We start from the raw sequence: 25,044 nt of genomic DNA on the forward strand, positions 1-25,044 counted from the left end.
GATTCTTGTTCTAGCAGATGGTTTGACAAGCTCTTCAAGGCTACCCGCTGCGGTGGCTTTGCAGCTATGGTGTTGTGCTGCTACGCACGAGGTCGCGGGATCTAATTCTAGCCGTGGTGGCCGCATTTTGATAAAGGCAAAATGCAAAAACACCCACGTTCCGTGCATTGGGGGCACATTAAAGATTCCCTGGTGATGAAAATTAATAACTCATAGTCAAATCGTTGTTTTGGCATGTAAAACCCCAGAATTAATCTGTTGTCTTCAAGGCTGGTCAGCAATTTTGCAATAAGAACTATTCTACATTTCTGTAACATTGGTGTTCAAAGTTATTCCTAAAAAATTTTGCTGATTGATTTGTCATTGCAAGTGTGTGAAAAAGCTATTTTCCAAACTAAGTGCTTCAGCCAGAGACTGGTAAAATGAAGTATTGTTTCCACTCAACAGCTCTGCTTTCACCATAGCCAAGTGTTGCATACCCTTCTACTCTGCAATGGTTGAGCAGTGGTAAAGGCTATTGAATGACGACAATAGATGACTTGTTGGTGTACGGTGAAGTTTCCGAGGAATTCCGGAAAAGCCATTTGTGCTCGGCTTCCTCCCTGATTAGGCGGTAGGAGGAGGAACGGAATGTACTCTGCAGATGTGAGTGTGATAGCGGGATGGGGATTGAGTCTTCTTCAACAATAGATGACACAACTCAAGTAACTACAGCAAGTGAACATGCTCAAACAACACTATATAAACGTCTCAGCGTCACGGAGCACACATACTGCTGGAAACACTTGATTTCCAAGCACATGTTGAGGCTTGAGGTTGCCGATTCTGGAACTAAAGGTCGCTCTGAATTTTGTGAATCGTCAATTGTGGTTCTAATGTGCTGTGTCATTTGCAAATTCATGTGACCTTGCTGTCACTTTAGAAGAGGCAGCACCATTATGGCGGTTTTCTTTGTGGAGCCGTCGGGAGACAAGCAAGTTGGTAATTTGCTGAGGGCATCAGTGGTATTCAGACGTTGGTCACTTTTGGTACCACAGTTATGTGTGAAAAAATAACGCATACTGTATATTCTGGTCTATAACTTGCACCTTTGTATAAGCCCCTCAAAAGAGCAGTTTTCTCGAAAAAAAAAAAAAACTTATATAAGTCAAAGACGCACCTGTTCCTTCGGTAAGTGATTTAAAAACTTGATGAGGATCAGGTTGTGAGAAAGTGTGACGAAAATACGTGCTTGCAAAGGCTGCCGCCTCTGCATGCATCCTGTGTTAGTAAGTGCTGACATGCATGCAAGGGCCTTCCAATGTCTCGAAAATACTTTTCAGAAGTATTTTATTCCACTAGCACGAACAATGCTATTGATAGCTTACATGATGGCGTTTTCTCAAAGCCATCGAGGTAGTCCTCCTCCGAGCCGCTTGCAAACAATGCAGCTACTTTGGACTTGAGTTCTGCTGGCACGTCACTGTCGTCTTCCAACTTGCTGGCGGAGCGCACTGGAGGCTTTGCGCCCGTCCCGGATCACTTTCTCGCAGACTTCGAATTCCCTCCCAGCTGCTCGGTTTTCATGCTCCACTGCATATTCAACTGCACTGCATGCAGCTTGAATTTCATGTCGTAATTTCGCCGACTTTGCTTCGCCTGCGAAGTCACAGTTAGTAGGGCTGCCTCGACACAAGCGAAGTGCGCAGCAACAACGGCAACGAGTGCAATCAAGGGTAATTGCTGCGCATGGCAGAAGGTGACGTGCGGTGGAGCTTCATTTGATGTCCACTCGATACACAGGGAGTCGCCACAGCATCCAACTCGATTTTGACTGTATATAGACCAAGACGCACCGACGAAAAATTCAGAAAAAAGAACCACCACTTATAAACCGGCAAATACAGTAGCTTTCGAGCTGTGCCTTCAAACTTTTTCTTGCTCTTTCTTTTTTGTTTTTCTTTTTTTTTTTACGGCTTGCGTGAAAAATTGCATAGGTACCTTTTCTTATCTTTCCCTGTTAAGAAGCACAGCAAGGTTCATCCACGATATATTTGACTTGTTAATATTTTTAGGCAATGAGAACAAACATAAACTGGTATGAACTGTTACTTCGGAGTTCAAGTGTAACTGAGCCATTTTTATTGAACCATAAAGAAAAAATTCACGCGGAAACTCCTCCGGGAGTTGTCTAAGTATGCATAAGCATTGTGCCACTTGCTCATCTCCGCACAGCCCGGTTTCGTTATCAATGTTAGGAAACTTGATCTGGCCAGTACAAATGACAGTGCTATGGCGACATGAACTGGTGCGGATGGTGCACAAGGTGGATTGAGCACGCAAGCAAAGTACTGCTGGTGGCGGCGCCAGGTTCGCTGATGACGTTTTGATCATTATGAGCTGTTATCACTCATTAGCGCCTTGTCCATCCACGTCGAACCATTATGAACCGTGACCAAAAGAACAGAAGCAGCAGCTTGTTGACAGCAGTCGAAAATATGCATGTGAGCTCGTGTCGACAAGACAGCCATGTGTTGGGGTACTACAACCAGCTGTCTTTCACAGAGAAGCACAGAGAGCTACCTGAACCTTTCTGTTATATTATTCGCGGAACCATTCCTCTATTCCCCTTGCTACCTGCCCCTGCAGAGGGCGAAGGAGAAAACGCGGTGTATTGAGAGAGGCACAGCAAACATACCGAACTCAATTACATCTGGAACTGTTGGTTTCAAGGAGTGCATTTCTCGAACCACGGACAATTGGAGACACCTGGCGATGGAACTACTGTCGTGTTCAAAATGGCTGCTAGGGTACTTGCAAACATTTTGGTTTTGCTGTCAGCTGACCTTGGGAATTCTAAACACAATGGTGTGAGCGCGCTAGCCCTTCGGCAGCAGCATTCCCATCGAAGACAACTTCTGTTCACAGGCAGTGGAAGGGCATCAAACCAGCTTGGAACATCAACAGACATGTGTCAGTATCCAGTGTATTTTTACGCGTATAACCCGCTATGGTGCACAATCAACCAGCTGTGGTATGCAATCAACAGTGCTTTAACAATGGAAGCATCAGCCTGGTGCCAACATCTAAACAAGAAAGCTTGTCTTTATCTAGCAAGTCGAGATGAGTCCACTTGTTGAAACACTGACTGCAGGCTGAGGGCACTGTTCGCCACTTCATCTCTCCATGATAATTTTTTTGTGGTGCCACCATATGGCACATGCTGTAGTTCAGACGAGTAGTGTCTGTGTACTAACTCCGTAAGTGCACTTGTTCTCTACCCAGGTGGCCTGTCGCGTACATTTGAGCTGTACTCGGCAGGCGTGACGACGCCTGGCTTTCTGGATTATCACGCTCGCATGCAGAGCTTCATCCTGTGGTTCATTGATGCAGCTTCGTACATTGACTCGGATGACGAGAAGTGGGAGTACTTTGTCCTGTGAGTGTGCCATCTGATGCCCTGGTCTTACTCCTTCGATTACTACTTGGGGTAGAAGCAATCGTCGACTGTGTTCCACCACTTGCCATAAGCATCTAAGCAGACAGCGGCCATCATAAGTTTAGTTCCAATTCTGAGGAAGCTGGTAAAAAGAAAGATGGCTTTGCAGAGAGAGCATCGAAATAAAAAATGGTGCAGTCTACTTTGCTGTTCAAAGAAGATGGCAGAGCGCCTGAAAACTTGATGTGAAGCTCACCTATGCACAAGAAAACATAGTCATGCTTTCTTATATGCTCAGTATAAACCATGTTATGCTTTTCTTAGGTTTTGCTTGGCAACATAAGGTGGCATCAATTTGTAGAGACACGTCTTCCAGATACTAGTGCATTCTGCTACTTGGGCTCGTAGCTTTCTTAGCAGTCAACGTAGACTGCTTTTAGTGCTGACCAGAATTGAAGCACACCCATTCTTTAACACTGACGTAGCAGTGCTGAAGTTCTTGCATGAAATTAAAATAAAATGGACCTTTTACCACTGAAAAATTACCAAAATTTTTCTTTTGTAACAGTCAACATATTATGTGAAATTAATGACAATAGAGTTTTCTTGGAACATCTAGTTTGTCTACACTGATTTGGTGTTTCTCTTTGTTGTGCCTTTAAGGTTTTTACAGTAGAAATGCAGGTCACTGTGTTTGATCATGTATCATGGCTCGTACCAGTGTTACTTCCTTATTTTGGGGTGCTCTTTGTCTGGTCTTTTCACTAATTACAGACATGAGAAAAGGGTTGTGGATGGAGTCACATGCTACCCCTTTGTTGGCTACGCAACAGTGTACAGATACTATGCTTATCCAACCCACATCAGGCCAAGGATCAGGTGAGGTTTATGTTTAACTATAAGAATGCACTTTCTTGATGTTTGTGATTCTCGGATAAGCTGCCAGTCATAGCTGGTTCCGACCGTGCCAAACAAAATGGTAGTCCACACTGTTCTAGATTCTCTCTCTCTCCCTATCACGCATTTTGCATGATTTTTGCAATTTGGGTTTAGCTAAGCGTAGTAGATTTTATTTGTGTGTCTGACCGTGAGGCCTATGCAAGCCAAGTGTCTAGTCAATCATCTGATGATACTGTAGTATCTTTGTGGTAGGGAGCCATGTTTGTGGTGGCTGGTTACAGTTTATGCAAAAAGGACTTAGCAAGCACTTTTTCGTTAAATGTACGATAATGTGTTTGCTCGTTGTTTAAGACAGTGTTGTGCTTTCCAGCTGTCAGGCATCGAGGGGCTTTAATCTTTAAGTACAGTTTGTTAGGACCTTGAAAAGGTCCTTGGAAACCACTGAAATTTTTCCCACAAGGGCTGCTATGAATCCTGTATAAGACATTAAGCCCAGTCAACTGATTAAAAGGATGCAGTGTACCACTGTGTCTCTCTATTTCTCTTGCAGCCAGATGTTAGTTCTACCTCCATACCAGAAGATGGGCTTGGGTACAGAGTTGCTGCAGGGAGTGTACAACTTTTACAGAGACCGAAGCGACGTGCTGGACATTACAGGTAGTATGTCCTGGTGGCTGCTGTCCTGACGTCTTTTGGTGTGTTTGTTGCTGTTGAATACTGTTTGTTATAATTCACATCAGCGTCCAGTTAGGTTATTGACCTCATAAAGCGTGAAAACACGTGAAAACATACCTGCCAACTCTTGCATTTTCAGTGAAGTTTACGAATAAGCTCGCTTATGATTTGACAGATGTTTTGTGCCTCCCACCCAAAAATTTCGCTCATCGGTCTCACCCTTTCATTGGAAACCTTCTGACGGTGAAAGGATGCTATAGGGTACTTGCTTTCCGCAAGTTTATGCAGACATATCCTCGAAACAGGTGAAATCGGCAGCACTGAAAAACTTACTCCAATCTAAAAGGCATTGCGCTGCTTGCCAGTATTTACTATGCCATGTTTGTTGCTACATATAAAAGTAAATAATTGTCAGTTAAGTCTGCTTTTATCCTGGAAAAGGTGTCTACTCAGGGCAGGCTTAAAAAAGATTCATGTTATTAAGGCGAAAGCCTTAGACAGATCATGGGTTTAAAAATTGGATGTCCGGCATTACGGCACCAAAATTATGAACTATTATGTGCCTACTATTATTAATAATAATAATTATTACTAATAATAATTACTGTGATTATTATGTAATTATGTAAATTATGTGCCACCAAAACCCACAACATTTGGTGAGAGTTGAACCCATGACCGGTAGTGTTAATTAAGGCAAAGTTAATTAAGACACTCGAACCCTCGACCATTGGTGGAAGTTCAACCCACGACCATTGGTGTTAAGACAGGTAATTAATATAGAGTTAATTAAGGCACTTGAACCCACGGCTTTTGGCGCACAAGAAATTGCCTGTCCAGTGTTATGGCACCCAAATTCAACGGCACCAAAATTGATGAGAGTCGGAACCACAGTTAATTAAGATGTAGCTGAGGTCCTCGAACCCACAACCTTCAGTGGGAGTTGCGCCCTCGACCTTCGACGTTAAGGCAAAGTTGAGGCACTCAAACCCACTGCCTTTGGTGGGAGTCGAACACACGGCTTTTGGTGTGCAAAAAGTTTGCTGTCCGGTGTTATGGCACCAAAATTAATGGGAGTCGAACCCATGACTTTTGATGTTAAGGTACAGTTAATTAAGATAGAGGTTTTGGCACTCGACCCCACAGCCATTGGCGTAAATAAGGCAAAATGAATTAAGGTACAAATAGTTAAGATAGAGTTAATTAAGGCACTCGAACCCACAACCTTTGGTGTGAGTTGCACCCTTGACCTTTGGTGTTAAGGCAGTGTTGGTTAAGGCATAGTTAATTAAGATAGGGGTAATTAAGGCACTTCAACTCACGGCCATTGGCACTAACTGAGTGTAGAATAATTAAGATAGTTAATTAAGATAATTAAGGCACTCTAACCCACAATCTTTGGTGGGAGTCGCACTCTTGATCTTTGGTGGTAAAGCAAAATTGATTAAAGGGCAACTCTGGCGATTTTTCGATGTCAAAGGATGTCGATGAAATTAGCTGGGTGCGTTCCTCTGAACACTTCCATCATGTTCTCAAGAAAGCAGGTTTGATAGTTGCACAGGAGTTTTACATATGAATTTAATTAATTTCCTCAAACATCTTACTTTGCGTCCTACTCAGTTACAAGCCACATCGTGTATGATGTCAGGAGTGTGTATGACATCATTGTGTATGACGTCAGCAAGAACGAAGCTTCTTGCTGTTGGGTGCCGTGCCTTTCATCGAAACAATTCCCCGCTGTTAGCAATGGCGCTGGTTGTGTCTTTGCAACCCTCACCAACGCCTTCGGAGCTCAGAAAGCAAGGCGCATTGCATAATGCCTTCTCCCGAAAATCAACTTCTCCCCAATTCAGCATTCATATGCGGTGAAGCATACAAAAAGTTCACAGTAAGCGCACTGATACTCCTAATAACCGACTGTAATTTGTAAATACGTGTGACTAAATCTTGTGGAACTTCCCGCTCATGTGTTAGCTCAGTGCACACGCGGCACTGTAGGTAAGTCCTCCGTTCAATTAGCTTCCTTTAATTCGAACTTCTTTTAATTCGAACAAATTTCCGGGCCCCTTCGAATTCGAATTATCAAGATTCGACTGTATAATGCTGGCCAGTGTCATAGTTTACTTCAGCGGAACCCCTCACGTCTGGTTTCGGACTCATGCAGACAATATGAACAGCTGGGACATGTTCAAGTAGCAGCTCCACGACCTTTTCGGCAACCCGTTTGGTCGACAGCTTGCCGCCAAGAAACAACTGGCGGTAAATGAGCCAGATGTCAACTGAGCCTTACTTGTATCATACATACAGGACGTGCTGGCCTTGTGTCTACAAGCTGACCAGAAAATGTCCGAAGCTGACAAGATCGGCCATATTTTGAAGGGCATTGCAGACGATGTGTTCAATCTGCTCGTCTTCACCAACGTGACCACCATTAACAGTGTGATCAAACAGTCTTGTCATCTTGGGCAAGCGAAAGGCCAGCGTATCTTTCCACAGTTGGAGCGTCAACCGAATGCTGCTGCAACGTTGTCTTGTGACACAACTCCTTGTCAGCCATCCCCATGAGATGACGTGATGCGCATCGTCCGCCAAGAACTCGAGGCCGCTTCTTATAAACCCACTGTATTCTAGACCTCGACACCAGCTGTTTCATTTGTCCAGGCCGTTGTTTGCCAGGAATTTGCTAACCTTAGTCTCCTTTCTATTGTTTGCACTATGAATACTCCTGATGCCGCCCTAGTCTCCGTGGACAGGCCTCCTCGCAGACTGCACACCCTTAATCGTTCCAGAAACCTGTTGAAATGGAGAACAGCCGACAATAAGCCTATCTGTTTCCGCTGTAGTTGAGTTGGACACATTGCTTGCTATTGCCGCAGCCAGTGGCCCTCTCAGTCCCATAGCCCATTTCCCACTTACCCTGGTCTCTTCCGTACTGCACGCCTCATCCTTTCCGCACCGAATCCTCTGCACCCACTGTTCCTGAGCAAGGTACCCGCCACGTCCAGTTGCCTCCACTGCATCGCTGTCGATCTCGTTCACTGACTCGCCACCGCTCTCCTTTGCTGTCCTTAAGCCATCACTTTTTGCTGGAAAACTGGACTGTGCAGCCTCTGTATGTGAAGGTGCACCGTCGACCTTCACCCAAAATCCTCGTTTGCCCTTACATGCCCACCGGAACCCTCTTGAATTCCACGTCGACGCCATCCCTGTCAGAGCTTTGGTCTATACTGGGGTGCATGTCTCTGTCATGAGTGCCAGTTTTCATAGCTGCATGAAGAAGGTTCTTACACTTCCCATGGCCTGAGTTGTACGTATTGCTGACGGTGTAACGGTTCCCGTTGTTGGGATGTGCACAGCTCGGGTTACCGTTGCTGGTCACCAGGTGGTAGTTTTTACAATCCTTGCGGAGTGTGCTCAAAACCTCATACTTTTACTTGATTTTTTTTCTGCTCATTCCACTCTGGACGATTGCTCCGCCGGTGTCCTCTGCTTTGAACTGCCCCGCCTCTGTGAACACAGTGACCAACCGCCTCCGTTTCGCTTACATTGCAGCAATTTCGTTCGCCTTCCATCTAAAACCATGACATATGTCGAATTGTCATGTTTGCCAGCTGTTCCAGATGGTAACTACTACATGACGCCTCTTACTGACATCCTGCTCATGCATGTTATCACTAGACCTTACACGGTTCTGAGCATTATGGCTAACAGAACCTGCCTTCCACTTGTTAATTTTGGCTTCCTCAGGCAAGTCCTTCCTCAGGGGCTTTCTGTAACCCACCTTTGCCTCCTGCGAGACTTTCAGCTAGAAGCTTTTGCACTGAGTGCTACATGTATATCCCCAGGGCGCTCCGACAACTTGTGGCATCTGCGAAATTCGCTGCATGATCTCCATTGACCTTTTGCCTAGGCACACTGAAGCCCTTAGATGTATTCTCAAGTTGTACCGAGCTATTTTAGACTTCGCTAATCGGCCTTAGGGCCAGACGTTTGTTGTCGTGCATCGCATACACACAGGCAATGCCAGCCTTGTGCACCGGCACCTCTAATGAATGTCTCCGTCTGAGCGAAACATCATCCAGCAGGAAGTCAACAAGTTGCTTGCGAAGGACATTATCGAGCCATCCTCCAGTCCCTAGGTATCCCCTGTTTTAGTTAAAAAGGATGGCTCGTGATGCTTTTGTATGGACTGTCGTCACCTCAACAGCATTACAAAGAAAGATGCTTACTCATTACCATGAATTGATGATGCCCTTGATTGTCTGTATGGTGCCGCTTACTTTTCTTCTATCGAACTACGATCTGGATATCGGCAGATTGTTGTGGACCCAATGGACCAAGAGAAAATGGCTTTTGTAACTCCTGATGGGCTTTACCAGTTCAAGGTCACGCCTTTCAGTCTATGTAATGCCTCAGCCACATTCTAGAAAATAATGGACTCTCTGCTACATGGGTTCAAGTGGTATACATGCTTGGGTTATTTAGGCGATGTAATTGTGTTTTTGCCTATGTTTGATGCACATCTTGAATGCTTCTCAGTGATTCTTGACATGTTCGCCATGTTGGACTTGAATCGAATTCATCGAAGTACCGTTTGGCCATTGCCGCATTATGATCCTTGGCCATATTGTGGGCACTGCCTGACCCAGAAAAAATCTGAGCCGTGAAAAACTTCCCTATGGCAACCCCATTCTTGCATTGCAGACTTGAAAGCAAAGCACCACCAAGAGAAGCCACAATGACGGCACTATAGCGGCATCAGAATTTGCGTGAAAGATGCATTAATGTACGCAGCACAGTACGGTGGCTACGAGCAAGTGTCATGGCACAGACACAGTTAAAAAAAAAATCAAGAACCCAAAAGGTCAGCTGCACATAGACGTTCGTGCACTTGTTTTTGTCGAGACGGTGCGAGTGCCATGGCGTGACTCTGCTCCACCAATAGGGACGCGCAGACGTCATTGCCTGGCCTCGCTGGAGGGCTCTGGCGGAAAGATAAAAGAATGTCGCTGCCTTTAGTTTTATTCAGGTGGCTTAGTGGCAGCAGTATCAGCTTGAGAAGCGGAGTTTCTCCAACATTTATACTTTCGCACGATGATGTTGCAATAGCCACTATCTTGTATCTTAAGATACACGATACATTCTTTATGTATCAGAAATACAGATACTGATACGTGTCTTGCCAGGCGTATCATGGTACAGATGCAACATACCCACGGAGTATCTAAGATACAGATAAAAGATAACCAAGGCTTATGTAAGATAGTATCTAAGATACATGTATCTTCGATATTGCCCAGCACTGGGTGGGAAACAAACAAAATCGAGCTGGTCAGCAACGGCCGAATGTAATGCTGCCAGAGTGAAGCACAACGCTCACTTTGTGCCGCTTGCAGCAGGGAACGGCGGCGCGCTTATTGTTATTGGCATTGCCTACTGAAAGCACGCAGTATGCTTCCATTGGCACTATGCCATGCACACTGTGAGACAGGTAGGTGAACATGCTTATCGCAGTGGGGTTGATGGTGATAGCTGTCAATGCGGTGAAGAACGACTTACAAGGATATTTGCTAGGTGTCGGAATGGGAAACTGAGTGCGCAGCGGCATTTTCACGTGACAAAGATGGCCGAGCACTGCGGGGAAGCCTTCCCGCCGGATGGCTATTATTATTATTATTATTATTTATGTATTAGTACCTCAAAGGCCCCATTGAAGGGGTATTACATGAGGGGGTGGAATTTCAGCAGTACATTGCTTCTATGGATGATCTGAATGACGATGAGTCGATCTGATCAACGATGGCGTTTGGCAGGTCATTCCAGTCCCTTGCTGTATGGATGAAAAATGATGACAGATGCGCAGAAGTGCGAGCAGGGGGCGGGTAGACGGCCTTCCCGTGATTTGTGCTATTTGAAATGTGATAGGCGGGGCTGATAATGGAGTTCAGAGATGGATTTATGAAACAGACACAATCTGGAAATTTTTCGGCGGTTCGCTAAAGTTGTGAGATGAGCATTACGTTTCAGTTCAGTTACACTTACATGATAGGAGTAGGCGGAGAAAATGAAACGAGCTGAGCGATTTTGTACAGATTCAAGAGTAATGGAAAGGTTATTTTGATGAGGGTCCCAGATCGCGCATGCGCATTCTAATTTGGGACGGATAAGTGTTAAGTAAGCAAGGGATTTCACTGCTGGGGGTGCTAGTCGCAGGGTTCGTCGAAAGTAACCAAGGACGCGATTTGCCTCGTTAGTAACCTGTGAAATATGAAAAGACCAATTTAGATCAGATGTCAAATGGATGCCTAAATACCGTATTTACACGATTGTAAGTCGACTCGAATGTAAGTCGACCCCCCCATATCGCTTGACCGGAAAAAAAAAAAAAAAAAAAAGACCCGAGGGCGCATTCGATAACGAAAATTTATTAGTAGCCGACATGGTCACTGGACTACTCGTCTTCACTAGTGCTGCCATCGTCATCGTTGCTGCGGTCCCACAGTGCGTCGTGGTCCAGCGAAATTTCAAGTTTGGCAAACGACTGCACCAGGACATCTTGCAGAACAGCAGCCCACGCCAAATGCACCCAACCACACGCAGCCGTCAGGGAGGCTCTTTTGACAAGTCCGGTTGGCGTAATTTCGCAGTCTTCTGCCGCCAGCCACTCGTTGTACTCACGGCGGAGCAGAACCTTAAAATTAAGGCGAAGGTCCGGGCTCGTTTCATGACCACGTCGCACTTCAATGGCAGGGACCGATCACGCATTTCAGCGATGTACGCTGCAAGCTTAGCCTACAGCTCCGGAAAGCGTCCAGACTTCGGCACGTGGGAAATTTCTCACTTGCCGCCACAGGGTGAAAATTTCGCTTCGCTGCAGTCGCCACTCTCGCACCACCTGTTTAGAAACATCGAAATTGCGGCCCGCTGCGCAGTCATTTGTTTCTTCGGCGTAAAGGATGGCAGCTCTCTTGAACGCTGCTGAGAACGAGTGCCGAAAGATTAGTGGGCCTGCAGCGTTCATGACGACTGGGGAAGCATAGAAGTAGCACGTAGCCGGCAGTCAAGTGGAGCGCGTCAAAAAGTTGGTCAAACCAGTACCAATGCCTTTAAACAGAGAAAGAGAAACCCGCGAGCGGTGTCTGCTCTTCCATGAACTACCGATACTCCCCGCAAGCGCCGCCACAAATGGGAACAGCGGCGCTTCCATCAACTATCGACACCCCCCCCCCCCCCATGAGTGTTGCATGCACTGTAAGACTCTCAAAAATGTTGAAAAACCCTTCCGAAAAGCGAACAAACACGCGGGATAGCGAAAAGATACGGGTAGGGCCATAGAGCAAACATAAAATTGTAACTACCTTGTAGCTCTCGTTGGTATCGCTTTTATTTTTTGGCGGGCCATGTTTTGGTTTCGATTGTAAGTCGACCCCCCAACTTCAGACTTTCAAATTTTAAAAAAGGGGTCGATTTACAATCGTGTAAATACGGTACTTGTAAGTTGATACTGAAGCTATTTTTACATTCCCGATTAGGTATTTTGAAGATGGTTGTGAGTGACGTCGGTAGAATGATAGCAGAGATGTTTTTTTCACATTTAAGGACATTAGCCATGAATTTCACCAGGTTAGTATGTGCTGAATGTCAGACTGAAGAAACAAAATGTCATCGGTGTTTGTAATAGGCCGGTAGATAATGCAGTCATCAGCGAATATGCAGATGTTAGAACATATGTTAGCAGGCAAATAATTAATATATATAAGAAAAAGAAGGGGGCCCAAGACGGTGCCCTGAGGTACCCCAGATATAACAGAGGAATAAGAAGATGAACATTTATTAGCAAAGACAAACTGCTGCTGATTAGTGAGAAAGCTGCATATCCAGTTAAGAACATGTTCGTTAAGATTGAGACGAGAAAGTTTTAGGAATAGTCCTTTGTGAGGAACTTTGTCAAAAGCTTTTTCAAAATCGAGGAATTGTTATCAATCGCGCATGCTTCATGTCTTTTCTTATTCACATGGGGTCTAGTGGCCGGAAAATGTGTCCAACAATTGCAGTTTGCTGATTTACTGAACGCTGGTGCCTAACCATAGTGTTTTCCAGGAACATATCAAACATTAAAAAAAGAATTGTAACTGTATTGGGTCATTTTTTATGTTCTCGATCAAGAGCGTTGGTGCCAGGAAATCGCATGAAACGGGATCGTAATCAATGAGGTTCTACTGTAGTTTTATTTTTCATGTTCGAAGCGGCGCCACACTCGGCGCATGTTTTGAACAGGCCACCTAAAAGGTGCTGTGATTAATTATTTGTGCCACTCTTGAGGAATTGAGGTTTCATGCCATGATTAGGAAGTCGACAGCTGTGTAAAAATGAAAAAGGAAAGTGGGACACAAAATTTTCGTGTAAGTCCTTAAGTCCCCATAGCTGTCCGTGTAAACTACTAGTGAGCCACTTAGAGGATTCCTGGCAAGTTTTTGCATCACCTACCATCACAACCATTTCCTTACAATTCCAACTGTTGTAGTTTTATAACCAAGTTCTTTACTGCAATATAACAGATGCTTCTGCACCCTAGCCATCTGTTGATGAGCTATCAATAGCTTTGTGAGTGCCTAAAGTAGTTTTCCTGGCTTTGTTCTTTCTACAGTAATTGCTAACAGCTTTTTTTCTTGAAGTTTGATTACGCTCCTCAAGTACAAGATAGTGCATCACAAGTAACTCTTTCACCATGAGCAACGCAATGTATATACACTACAGCTCTGTGGCTGCTTTTCACCTTGATATTCAGCGAGATCCAGTTGGCATAACTGCGTTTCGTCTGCTGCTGTCGTCTGTGCATGAGCTCATGAAGATTGTATTTTTTTTCCCACAGTGGAAGATCCTTCGGAGGTTTTCACACGACTCAGAGACTTTGTCGATGCCAGAAACTGCTTGAAGCTTGCTTCATTTGCGAAGGAACACTTGCTCAAAGGCTTCTCTGAAGAGATGTGGAAAGAAGCCCAGCAGAAACTGAAGGTTAACAAGGTATGCTGCGGATTGTTTTTGCTTCTGTTAATGTGTTTTTGTTCGTTCCGTTTTGTCTATTCATTGGCCAAGTCAACTGCTGTGACATTGCCATGTGTTGCTTCTTCAGACTGTTGAACGCTGCAACGCCTTTTTGTCATGGTTGCTAAGCGATACTGTCGTGAACATGTGAGCCAAATAGGTATTATGCTCGTATTACTGAACGACCCCTCGGACTTGGTGAAAGAACACAGTCCATGGATAGCATAGGCTGCTGAGATGTTCACAGCAGCATATGCTATCCGCAGACTATGTTTTATCCAGGCGTTTCTAGAACACCTGGGGGTTTGTTTCCTAACACAAACAAAAGCAGCTGAGATGCACTTCATTGTATGCAGATGGCTCCACTCATGTTTTGTTGCACACACATTCCTGGAGACCTAGGCAAAGAATGCTACGTATTAAAAGAATACCTTTATCTACCATAAACTAAAAAAGAGACTTAGCAAAATAAGTCTCTAAGTTTTTTGTGCACTTTATTTCGAAGAATTTGTGACTGCAGCCAACCTTATTGCGCCAACATTCACAGCATGCTCCAAGTCAAAACGTATGAGCTGCACAAAGTAAAGCTGCACATCGTTGAATGCTGCCATCGCTTCCCTTGACGTCAAAATCCTTGCTTCGTTTAAGATTTACATCACTGTTGCCTTCGTTGACATTTGCACCCTTTCCGCCCATCTGGCTCTGAAGACGTCGGTCATCAGTTACATTACAGTCGGACCCACTTATAACAATGTTCAAATGCCACGAAAATTTCATTATTATAACCGATAATTGTTATGACCGGGTTGCATGAAAAAGTTGCATGAAATTGGGGGATAGCAGAGCTGATCTTAGAAAACTATTATTGCGGGGAGGCCAGTTCCTCTTCCCACCACCTTCCTCCATCTGGCAGCTGATTGTACTCACTCATTTAAGTGCTTCCTGGGCGCTGCGACCACACATAACAAGGTGCGGCTGTCAGCGTTAAAGAATGGCACTGCTATAACAACTGTAAAGAGGTGTCACGGGTGGCAAGTGATGTGCGAGCACTACCGAGGCATCACTTTGGTGGCCCCAAAAGGAGCCTTTTAAAACATGCGAGGAGGTTACCGCGGCAGCCTGTCAGCTTGAGAAATCCAGAAGAAATGCTGAGGCGAGATCACCGCAAGCGTCTCGCCACTTACGTCGCACTGCATTGCAAGAGAAAACCCTATGTCCGTCAGCCTTGCATGCGTTATGCAAAGCTTACTGACATGCTTCTCCAAGGTATCCAGGTGCTCCACATAGTGCAGCAGAAGGTTCCTCGCGAAAACGAGTGCCTAGAGGGACTGAATCATGTTCTGAGCTTCCTGTGAGGACAACGTTGAGGCAGCCTGCCCTACCACGTCATTGCTGCTGTCGTCGCCGTCGCCCTCCGATGCAAGCACGTTTGCGACGATCGCCTCATTGATTAGAAGCACTTAGTTTCCAAAGCACTTAGTTTCCAAAGCACTTAGTTTCCAAATCTATAGCCATGCGCTTCCTTTTCACCGGCAGCGTCGTCCGTTGCCGATTATCAGCGGGCGGGTCAGCCATCTTCCATTTCGGCAGCGAGTCAAAAGAGGCTGAGAAACCACGTGGCCAGGAACGACTTCGATGCAACCAACAAAGAGGAACGCAGGTGATTAAACTGTTTGCAGAACTGTGCTGAATGAACAAGATGCTAGCAATGCAATTGGCACGGTCCATTCGTGTTTCTGAGGGTGGCGCGGTGTAGAGCTATGGGCGCAGCCCATTTATGTTCGGAGGGGTGGAAGGGCGATGGGAGAGAGGCGTGCGGAGAAGGCTGGAAAATGAGCGCGCGGCGACCGTTAGAATTGCGGGCCATCGTGCAGCAACTCGAATTTCTCATTTCCTTTTTTTTTCTTTTCAAGAATTTCGCACTTCACTACCTTTCGGCTTGGACACCGAGCAGCCAGACTTCATTGTTATAACCGACAAGGAAGCATCCAGGAAGCAGTTAAAACGAGTGAACACAATCAGCAGTCGGGTAGAGGAAGGTGGTGGGGAGGGGCACTGGCGTCTCTGTCTATATAGTTTTCTCATATCAGCTCTGCCATCCCCATATTTTGATTTTTTCATGCAACCTGGTTATAACAGTTATCGGTTATAACAATGAAATTTTCGTGGCACTTGAATATTGTTATAAGGGGGTTCGACTGTATTGTTAAAACTGGTATTGTTATACCGTAACCAGGTTCGACTGTACGTCATCACATCGTCATCGACTGCGACATATTCGTGGGGCAGTGCAGTACGACTACTTCTGACATTGTCACGTCCATCAATCGCATCACTAATGCTGCTGTTAGTGCTAGCGCAGAGTGCACCTTGGTGACGTCTGCGGAGGGCAGCGGTTGCGCAGCTACGTGGTGTTTGTTGTAAAGCAACAAATAAGCCTTTGGGAATGCCTAAAGATTTATTTGGTCTACGGGCAAGTTCGTTGTAGAGGCATTCACAATACACATGAAACAGGAATTTGACCGGGACTTAATCAGTCCTTTGCTTTACAGGTCATTTCATTGCAGACGCATTCTACTGTATACTATTTTCATTTTTGCATGCTAAATGATCTCATAGGACTCGTGCCTCCACGGTGCCCACGGAGTGCATATTGCCACAGTTATAATGGCAGTCACGAATGGGTGCACTCTTTCCAATGAATATGCCTAGAAGAAGCCTGATCCCCGAGACACAGCTGTGCTTAGATTTGCAGCATGGTGTACTATGTAGTGGTAAAGTCATGGTAGTTTCAGAGTGGTGTATGACATCAATTTTTTCTGCTGCTGACATTCCAGTTGATTCAATTATTTATATCGTCATCAGTTATACTGTGGGAATACAATCTTGTGCTGCACTTTATGCTTCATGTTATTCAACCTTCCTGGTGTTTGATTTTTTTCGTGAAGAAAAAGAAAGTGAATGCTTGAGTAATAAATACGCATCCTACAGTAAGTTGATTCATCCGACATATATCATCAGATCTGATCATATGAGATCAGCAGCAGATCTAAACAAAATAGGCTCAGTGGATGCTTAACAAAACAATTTCTCCATTCTCACATAGTTGATATGTGGTAGCAAAAAATGCAATGCCCAGTACTTAATGCGTTGGGCAGCGTAATAACCATCAATACTTCTATAGTAAAATACTACATGGAACACATGGGAGGCTAAAATATTGCCCTCCAGGCCTGGGTCAGCATCAGTCTCCTACAATGGGGTATTCCAGTTTAGATTTCATGACGTGAGGGAGGAGGGAATTAAAATGTGAACCTTGAAACCCCATTTGGAGGCCATCTGGGTCAGTTGGTGAGACGATGTGACAAGCCATGTGCCCTCTTTCTTTTTCTTTTATGGTAAAAGCAGTCTACACGGCAGACCTGCTTTGGATTTGTACTGCCAACATTGGGGAAGATGCTCAAGCTAGCATGCTTGTATTTGCCCAGTGGGTCTTCACTGACGAATATGCAAGGTGTTCCGCATTATTTGAACCAAAATTTCCAAAGAAAGTGGCATAGTTGGGATGAGTAGAGAGCAGCGTCATATTGTTTGGAGTCCTATTGAGCTACTCTGAATATGTTTTGTTGCATGGCTGGTTGGCTAATTACTTAAGATCAATTATACATTCTTCATATGTTCGTATTGGAGCATACATTGTATTTTGAAAACTTGCAGCTCATGTTCAGAAACACCTCGACGAATTTGCTTCCGCAACGTTACCTTTATGTGTTTTTGTTTTCTCAAGGTTCTGAATTAAGTTCATGGATCATTAAGAAACGATGTCGTTACACTTTTATGTTGAGTGCCCTTTAGTATGCTCTTAAAGAAGAACTTCTGCGTGAGGCAAAATGTATTCTTCATACATGCAAAACCTGTTCTCTGTAAATGTCTTGCTCGTGAGTACTTGCTAGGACCTTCATGCTTTATTGTACCTCCTCCTTCCCATTTTCTTTCTTTAGAAGCAGGCACGGAGAGTATATGAGATTCTTCGATTACGAGCAACAAACACTGCGAATGCCAGCCAATATAAAGCGTACCGCTTGGAAGTGAAGAACCGGCTAAACGCACCTTACCAGGTATGAAGGGCCCTTCTTTTGGCCGGTTGGCAAAGCAACAGTTACGCATAGTTAATTAATTGCGAGCAGCACCACTTTAGGCATGGGCATATGCTTCAAACCTGCTTTGGCTGTGCCCGGGAATATGGGCAGTCAGACTTGCGATCCTAAGAAAGGCTGAACTAAAGCCAGATGTACCTGTAAACAACACCCGTTGGGTGACCGGCTATAAGTTTACAGAGACATTGCTGCAGTCCCTGCACAATGGAGAGTTGGAAGCTTCTGTGTGATTTCCTTTCATCCCCCATAAGCCTTGTGACAAATCTTCCCGAATTGAAGAAAAGGAAGACATGGACATAAAAGAGAAGGACCACAGGACAGGTGCTGAACTGAACTGCCAGCTCAAGTTTAATAACAAAGTCTCTGCAGCACAGTGGTGGTGCTGCTTGCAGTGATTCTTTACCAACTCACCGAATTTATCCACGTACAGAATGTCGTGTAAATGAGAGTGCCAGGTATACACGACTCTCTTCGCAAACCACTGGCTCTCTCTTGCTCAAATTTTGCAGAGCAGCTATTTAGCGGTGCATTCTGTTCAGTATTGCACTTGGGTATGTTACTTGCTTGTTTGAATTCGATTTAAGGAGTTTGAATTGTTGTCCCCTAGGTAGCAGAAACATTGCGGCACAATATTTAATATCCCGAAAAGGACTCCTTTCACCCCCTTCCATGCCGTAGATGAGCTGCGTTCGTACGCCCATCTCTGGTAAAAATGGCCAAGGGCAAGCTCAGCTTGTCGACGGTACTTTTAATTGTCTAGCCGTGCCATGGACGAGCTTGCTTCGTTTCGCTGTTTTGTCATGCTTCTGGTAGATGGCAGCGAACGATGCGTTAGTTAGATAACTGATGGACTATTAGGGTTAAAGAATGGGTGTCAAGAGAAGGGAAGTGCAGTTGAGGACGGCAGAAAAGTAAGTGGGGGCAATGAAATTAGGAAATTCGCGGGTGCTAGTTGGAACCAGTTGGCACAGGGCAGGGGTAATTGGAGATCGCAGGGAGAGGCCTGCGTCCTGCAGTGGTCATAAACTAAGATGATGATCATATGTCACTCATACTTCACTTCTTTCTTGCGCTATAACATCTTCACGATATTCCACGTTCACAGTGCCCTTGGGTTGTTTTCTTATGCAGAAGCAAAAGACTGATGTTGAGAAGCTGCAACGGACGATGTCGCCGGAGGAGTTCCGTGCGACGCTCCAGTGCCTGAATGCAGAGAACCGCATCGAGCAGCTCGAGAGTCAGTACAGGGATTTGGAGATGGAGTACAGGCGCACCATCGAGCGCCTCGCCGTCGCTCCGAGAAGCTGATGCGGCGGCGGTGCCGCCACCACAACTGTGTGCGCTGTTCATCCCGTGTTTGGTGCGTGCGTGTTTGCCTGCTTGGTCGTCCATGTTCCGCATGTTGTCCTACTCGAGGGGAGACTGCACGCCATGTGCCACTGTTACTCAAGGCGACAACGCCTTCTTTGTAGCACCGTCACTTTTGAAGCGTTCTTTTTTTTTTTTAAGATCTGACTTGAGAGGAAGCCTCTATCCGAATACAGGGAAACTGAGAATTTTGCAGTGCTTGGCATTGAATAACCCAGTTTCAGTGAGGTTTGTTGCAACTTAAATGAAAAAGTTGAAGTGCTTCGTATGCGTGGCAGTTCCTCTTAAGACTGTCAGGAATTGATGTGAATGTAAGTCATCTGTTATCGCACCGGTTATGGATATATGTCTGCTTATTGTTGCTAGACGTTTCTTGGAGCACAAAAGCTGTTGATTCAGCGTATGTCAATCCAGTCCGCTAATACAGTTGCCAGTGCCTAAAAAGACAAGCCTGATCCCAGGGTTTGCGAGCCAGCTTCCTCGCACAGTGAGGGTTGCCTGCAGCTGTTGAAGCACTCATGCCAAGATTGACCACCTTGCAGAGTTTTGTGAGGTGTGCAGCTGCATGAATTGCCAATATGCAGATCTTGCCAGCATGAAAATGACTGATGAGAGCAGCGCGTGGATTTGCATTAACTTCCTCCCTCTGGTTTTGATTGTATTTGTAGCCTTTCATGCCCTTTGATTCGTGAGGTTACTCTGAGAAACTAGTGCAAGCAGAACAGACGGCAAAAATGGACAGAGGACAGCTGCTGCTTTTTCGTTGTCTGCTCTGTTTTCGTTCTGCTGAAGATCTCCCCCAACCGGTGCGGTATTTTAACCGGCTACAGTTCCTAACGTTACTTTGCCATTGTAAATTTGATGCTTGGCAAATCACCAGATGAAGCAAAGTGATTAGCCTTATTTAGTCTCCTACTGCTGCTACCCAACTGATTTCAGGACTTTACAGAGATAAAAATTATTTCTTGGAGAATATCAGAAGCTACTCATTGTGGGTGGTGCCACTTAAATATAACCTACATTTACTAGCTCACACACTCTCAAGTGTCATGGTTAATTAATTGATATGAAATTACACACTAAAGCAAATTTTATGTATGTGAAATACTAAACACACCTTAAAAAAAAGTTTAAAAGCTACCACACAGCACAGTTGTACCCCTAACACAGTAAAGGAAACTTACATTGCGTTTTCTAGCGAAGCCATGGAAAATTATAGAAACATCTGCATGCTACTACCCTTGATTCCCACATTGTTCAAATGATTTTTTTTAATATAGTTTAGGGCACGGAAATGAAACAGTGGGCGACAGTTGGCCCAGTCTTTTATCCCAGTTATTGTTTGAGATGACATGTGATGTTCAAGGTAGGCCTTACATACGTTAGCATAGGTCCTGCAAGGGCAATGCTGACCCAGCGTTTGGTTTCCTTTACAGTGTTATTTGGAATGGCATGTGTTGAAAAACATTGGCTCGATTGCATGACACAGGCCCAAAGTTAAACAATGTTGGTCCAACATTGGTCACCCTTACATTGTTTCTTGGGATGGCATGAATGATTGATGTGCTGAACTTTCTTGCGGTAAACTTGGCCAGAAACTGTGGATAACCTTGATGCATGAGAAGTTTTGCTTAAAAAAAGTACACTCTAGGCTAAATAATGTATGCCATCATCATTTGCAAAGAATTTGGCCAGGTAAAAGAGGGCTATAGAAAGTTAATGCGTTCCCTCTTTCACAAATGTAGTACACCAAGTTCTTTCAGTATTAGTGGCTCATGCAGTTGTGTCTATTTTTTTTTAAGTTTCATGGTTGAAACGTAAAAACAGACAGTTGTGCTCATCAGTATGCGGTAACTTGTACATTTGTCACAGTCAACTAGTGTGAAAGGGTGGGTGAAAACAATCATCATCTTGTATGGCCAAGTAGCCTGAATAATTGATTATTTAGACTCTGCTGTAGTGTTGAGGTCTGATTACCTGTGAGCCTTAGCACATTCATAATTTGTGCTGCAGTACTTGCGGGTTATTTCTGTGCGCAGCTGTAATCTTGTTCTACTGCACATGTTTTGTTCAATTTCTTTGATTTGTGGTAATAAAATATCCTTGCGCTATCCAAGCAAGTGTGGTGCCCTGTTACTCTTACACATGTAGCGACACAGCAATGTAGTGACATTGCCTATGCTGGAATAGCAGATGTGAAAAACAAGTTTGTTAGCGTTGCACATAGGTGAATTGTGGAGTTGTTCCCAGAGTTTGTTTTTGCAAGTCCTAACACAAGCACAAGTACAAAAATACAAGAGGCATACATTTCATGAGCTTCATAAAATTGAACAGCCTTGAATACATCTTTAGGATGCAAATCGTAACAAAAAACTGAGTGAAAAATTTTTTTTTTTTGAACAAGTCAGTTAGATGCTGGCTCTTGCAGAATGTAGCATATTGTCTGTATGCTCCACAAATTCGAACAGGGAGTCGCAATTCCACAGCCGAGTTCCATAATTTGCAATTCCGTACACTTCTGAATTAAGCTATTTAAAAATAAAGTATGGCGTAGTTTTTTCAGCAATGGTAGCATAGGTGGGCCAATTGCTTCAATAAGATAAAGCGAAGATTGAGATTCTAGACATGATTTGGCGCATGAAGACCTAGCTATGGCAATACATAAATCACATCAAATCAAATTTCAGCATAAAAAGAAAACTACAGTCGGACTTCCGTATAATCAATGCTGCCGCAGAAAAAATGACCTGCACAGTGAAAGATATGCCTCGTCCGGCTTCCCGTCTTTCACATGGATTGAGAACACCTCTGCAGCGAAGACCACTACAATGAATTGAATGAAGCGATTGCACCTTGCCGCTAGTGTCATTCGCAGGCTGCCACACAGAAACGCTTAGTGACACTTACTGGAGAGCGCACTTGTCGGCTAGTGTTTTCGGCGAACACACTTTGTGGCATATTCTCGTTAGCAATGAGTATAAAGTAAGTACAGTAATATTCAGAGAAGAGTTGGGGCAATCTTTAATAGCATTTTTTTTTAAATTGCTAATGTTACAATGTTATAAAATGTTCCACACTGCAAGAAAAGGAAAAAAGAAAAGCGGCAAAAGAATTACTCTCGCTCTCGAGCTGTTTAAAGCCACGCCGGGTACTGGCCATGCAGTTGTTCGGAGGAAAGCGTCGTTTGGATTGGTACTGACTGGTCAGGTCCTGTTGTCTTGTCCTAATTACTCGTATTATTGAGATTGCACTGAATTACATCATTTGCACTTGATTGTAAATGCTGTTTCTAACAACAACGAACTGTCTTTGTGCACGCATCTTCAAGAAATATATGGTTTGCCTTCAGACTCCCGGTCGCCATTGCCACCAATTTGAAAAAGAAAGAAAAAAATTAATGTCTCGTGTAGCAGCATGCCGCCAAAATGACACTCGGTGTGCTGAAGTTGCACTTGCTCAAAGTGAGTAAATGAATGAATGAATGAATGAATGAATGAATGAATGAATGAATGAATGAATGAATGAATGAATGAATGAATGAATGCACTTTAGTTTGTCCGTGTGACGGGGGCATAAGTTGTTGCTGTACAACGAATGCATGCAGTGGTTCGCAGCTGTGGGGCACATAGCAACACCAGTTGATGCCAGAACAAGGACCACACATGAAGGTTTCCCGATCCTGCAGTAGCTGTGGTTAACATGCACGCCCAGTGCAACAAAATGAGAAACAATATAGCCCAGTCAGTGGAACAGCCAAACAGTGACGAATACTAGTAGTACTAGCTGGTAACTAGAGAAAGCAGTACGAGGCACAGCAATCTTCGTGCTCTTGGTCATTGGCAGCGTTCGATGTAGCCGGCCTGGAACTGACCATGGAAGCTAGCATTGGCATACTCTGCTATCACAATAAAAAAAAAGACTAATTGAAGACGGCAAATACAGTGGTCGCAGTTGGCCGAGCGGCACACTCCGAAAAAGGAGGTTCGCTTTAAAGGTACGTACGTCCGAGGAAAATGTGGCCATATGCATATTGTCTTGTCATACAGAGTTACTCGTGCTGTTTCTTGAAGTCTGCTCAGTTTGGTAATTAGCTGGGTTCAATTACAGAGTTCCTGAATATTCATTTTAGGGCACCATTTATATTGCAAAAGTCACAGAACGTGCAGAAACATGCAATAAAATTGTTTCCATAATGTGATAGTTAACGTTTTTTTTTTTTTCAGGATGTAATGGTGTTAAGACTAAATTTTCAACAAATAGACTTAGCTGGGGCAACCCTGTGTTCTGCACTAGTCGTATAGAAATTATATAAAATTGATGTGGAAGCCTTGCGAATCATAGAAATGGCATGGGAAACAAAGAATATATGGAACTACTGGACAACGTATGGAAGCAATTTGCTGTGGATAAGTTCTGTGGTTGTTATTATGCAGAGACCGCAGTAAGTTCCAAACTTCTGGTTGAATTGCTCTTTTCATCATTTTTTTCTAAGAGCAGAGGCTGATTTTGAACTGGACTTGCACACCCAAGGTGATGGAAAGAAGTCCCATAGCACCAATAAATAGAAGTTGGCAAGCCTTCCTTATGCCTTTAAATGTGGGGCTTCTTGCTTGTTGTTTTATTGGCTGGGGCCTGCAAAGTCGGTTCAAATTATCCTAACTTTGGAGACAATTTATGCAAGGCTTGCGTTGAATTAAACATCCATTGCTGAAATGTCTCGATGTGGTGATCTTTAACCATTCCTACAAGTGGTTCAGTACTAACTACTATACTATAAATGATATTGTTACATTGTAGCGACAGTAAAGAACCAGGTAGTGTCAAGCCAGATTGTGCGAGCCTTGTGCGAACAACGAATCATTAACAGTGACAGTCAAGTCCGGTGAAAAACGCCACCACCAGTAAGCAAAACAATGTACCTGTGATAACGAGAAGCCACAGGTTCAAGACAAAAGTTTTTTTCTGAACTGGCATGTTGCATTACTTTTCTGTGAATAAACAAATAAACAAATAGATCAGTACAAACAGCACAAATTTTCAAACTAAACGAAATGACTAGCTGGTGCTGTTTTTCTCTGTAAAATGGGAGAACCAACAAAACATCCTTTTCGCATCCCTCTCATGCCACCCTTTATTACATTCCATGCTAAGAAGCTATACATTTTTTCGACTTTGTGTAGCCAAAAAAATGTGCCCTACCACATTTTCGCGCCACTGGTACACATGTGGAGACAGTGCGGATACGTACTCAGGGCATTGTGACTGACTAGCTGCAGATTAGGCATACTCCAGTAATAGGTCTCCTGCAAAAAAAGAGAGAGGGAGAATAAATATTTATTATTTGTGCCAAGTGTCTGGGCCTTGACTCCTCAGACTTCAAGAATTTCCTGGATGAACTTGACCAAGGATTTCCAGAGCTGTGGCTTGAAAGCCCGTCGGGGTGCAGCCATCTTGTTCATACATTGCAAGAAACTATCGCAC

At 44.3% G+C, this 25,044-nt stretch overlaps 1 protein-coding gene across 1 annotated transcript in view; it reads left to right on the plus strand.

Moving 5' to 3' along the window:
- The window catches only part of Hat1 (histone acetyltransferase 1), a 47,309-nt gene extending 25,630 nt beyond the window's left edge, over positions 1-21,679 (plus strand). The window contains exons 6-11 of the mRNA XM_075693708.1: positions 3,265-3,418; positions 4,193-4,297; positions 4,869-4,975; positions 13,866-14,017; positions 18,040-18,156; positions 19,327-21,679. Of these exons, the coding sequence (XP_075549823.1) occupies positions 3,265-3,418; positions 4,193-4,297; positions 4,869-4,975; positions 13,866-14,017; positions 18,040-18,156; positions 19,327-19,503 (812 nt within the window). The 3' untranslated portion in view covers positions 19,504-21,679. The remainder of the gene's footprint in view (positions 1-3,264; positions 3,419-4,192; positions 4,298-4,868; positions 4,976-13,865; positions 14,018-18,039; positions 18,157-19,326) is intronic.
- Positions 21,680-25,044: the final 3,365 nt, after the last annotated feature.

The sequence above is a fragment of the Dermacentor variabilis genome, chromosome 5 (assembly GCF_050947875.1).
Source record: "Dermacentor variabilis isolate Ectoservices chromosome 5, ASM5094787v1, whole genome shotgun sequence".
In the NCBI taxonomy this organism is placed as follows: domain Eukaryota; kingdom Metazoa; phylum Arthropoda; class Arachnida; order Ixodida; family Ixodidae; genus Dermacentor; species Dermacentor variabilis.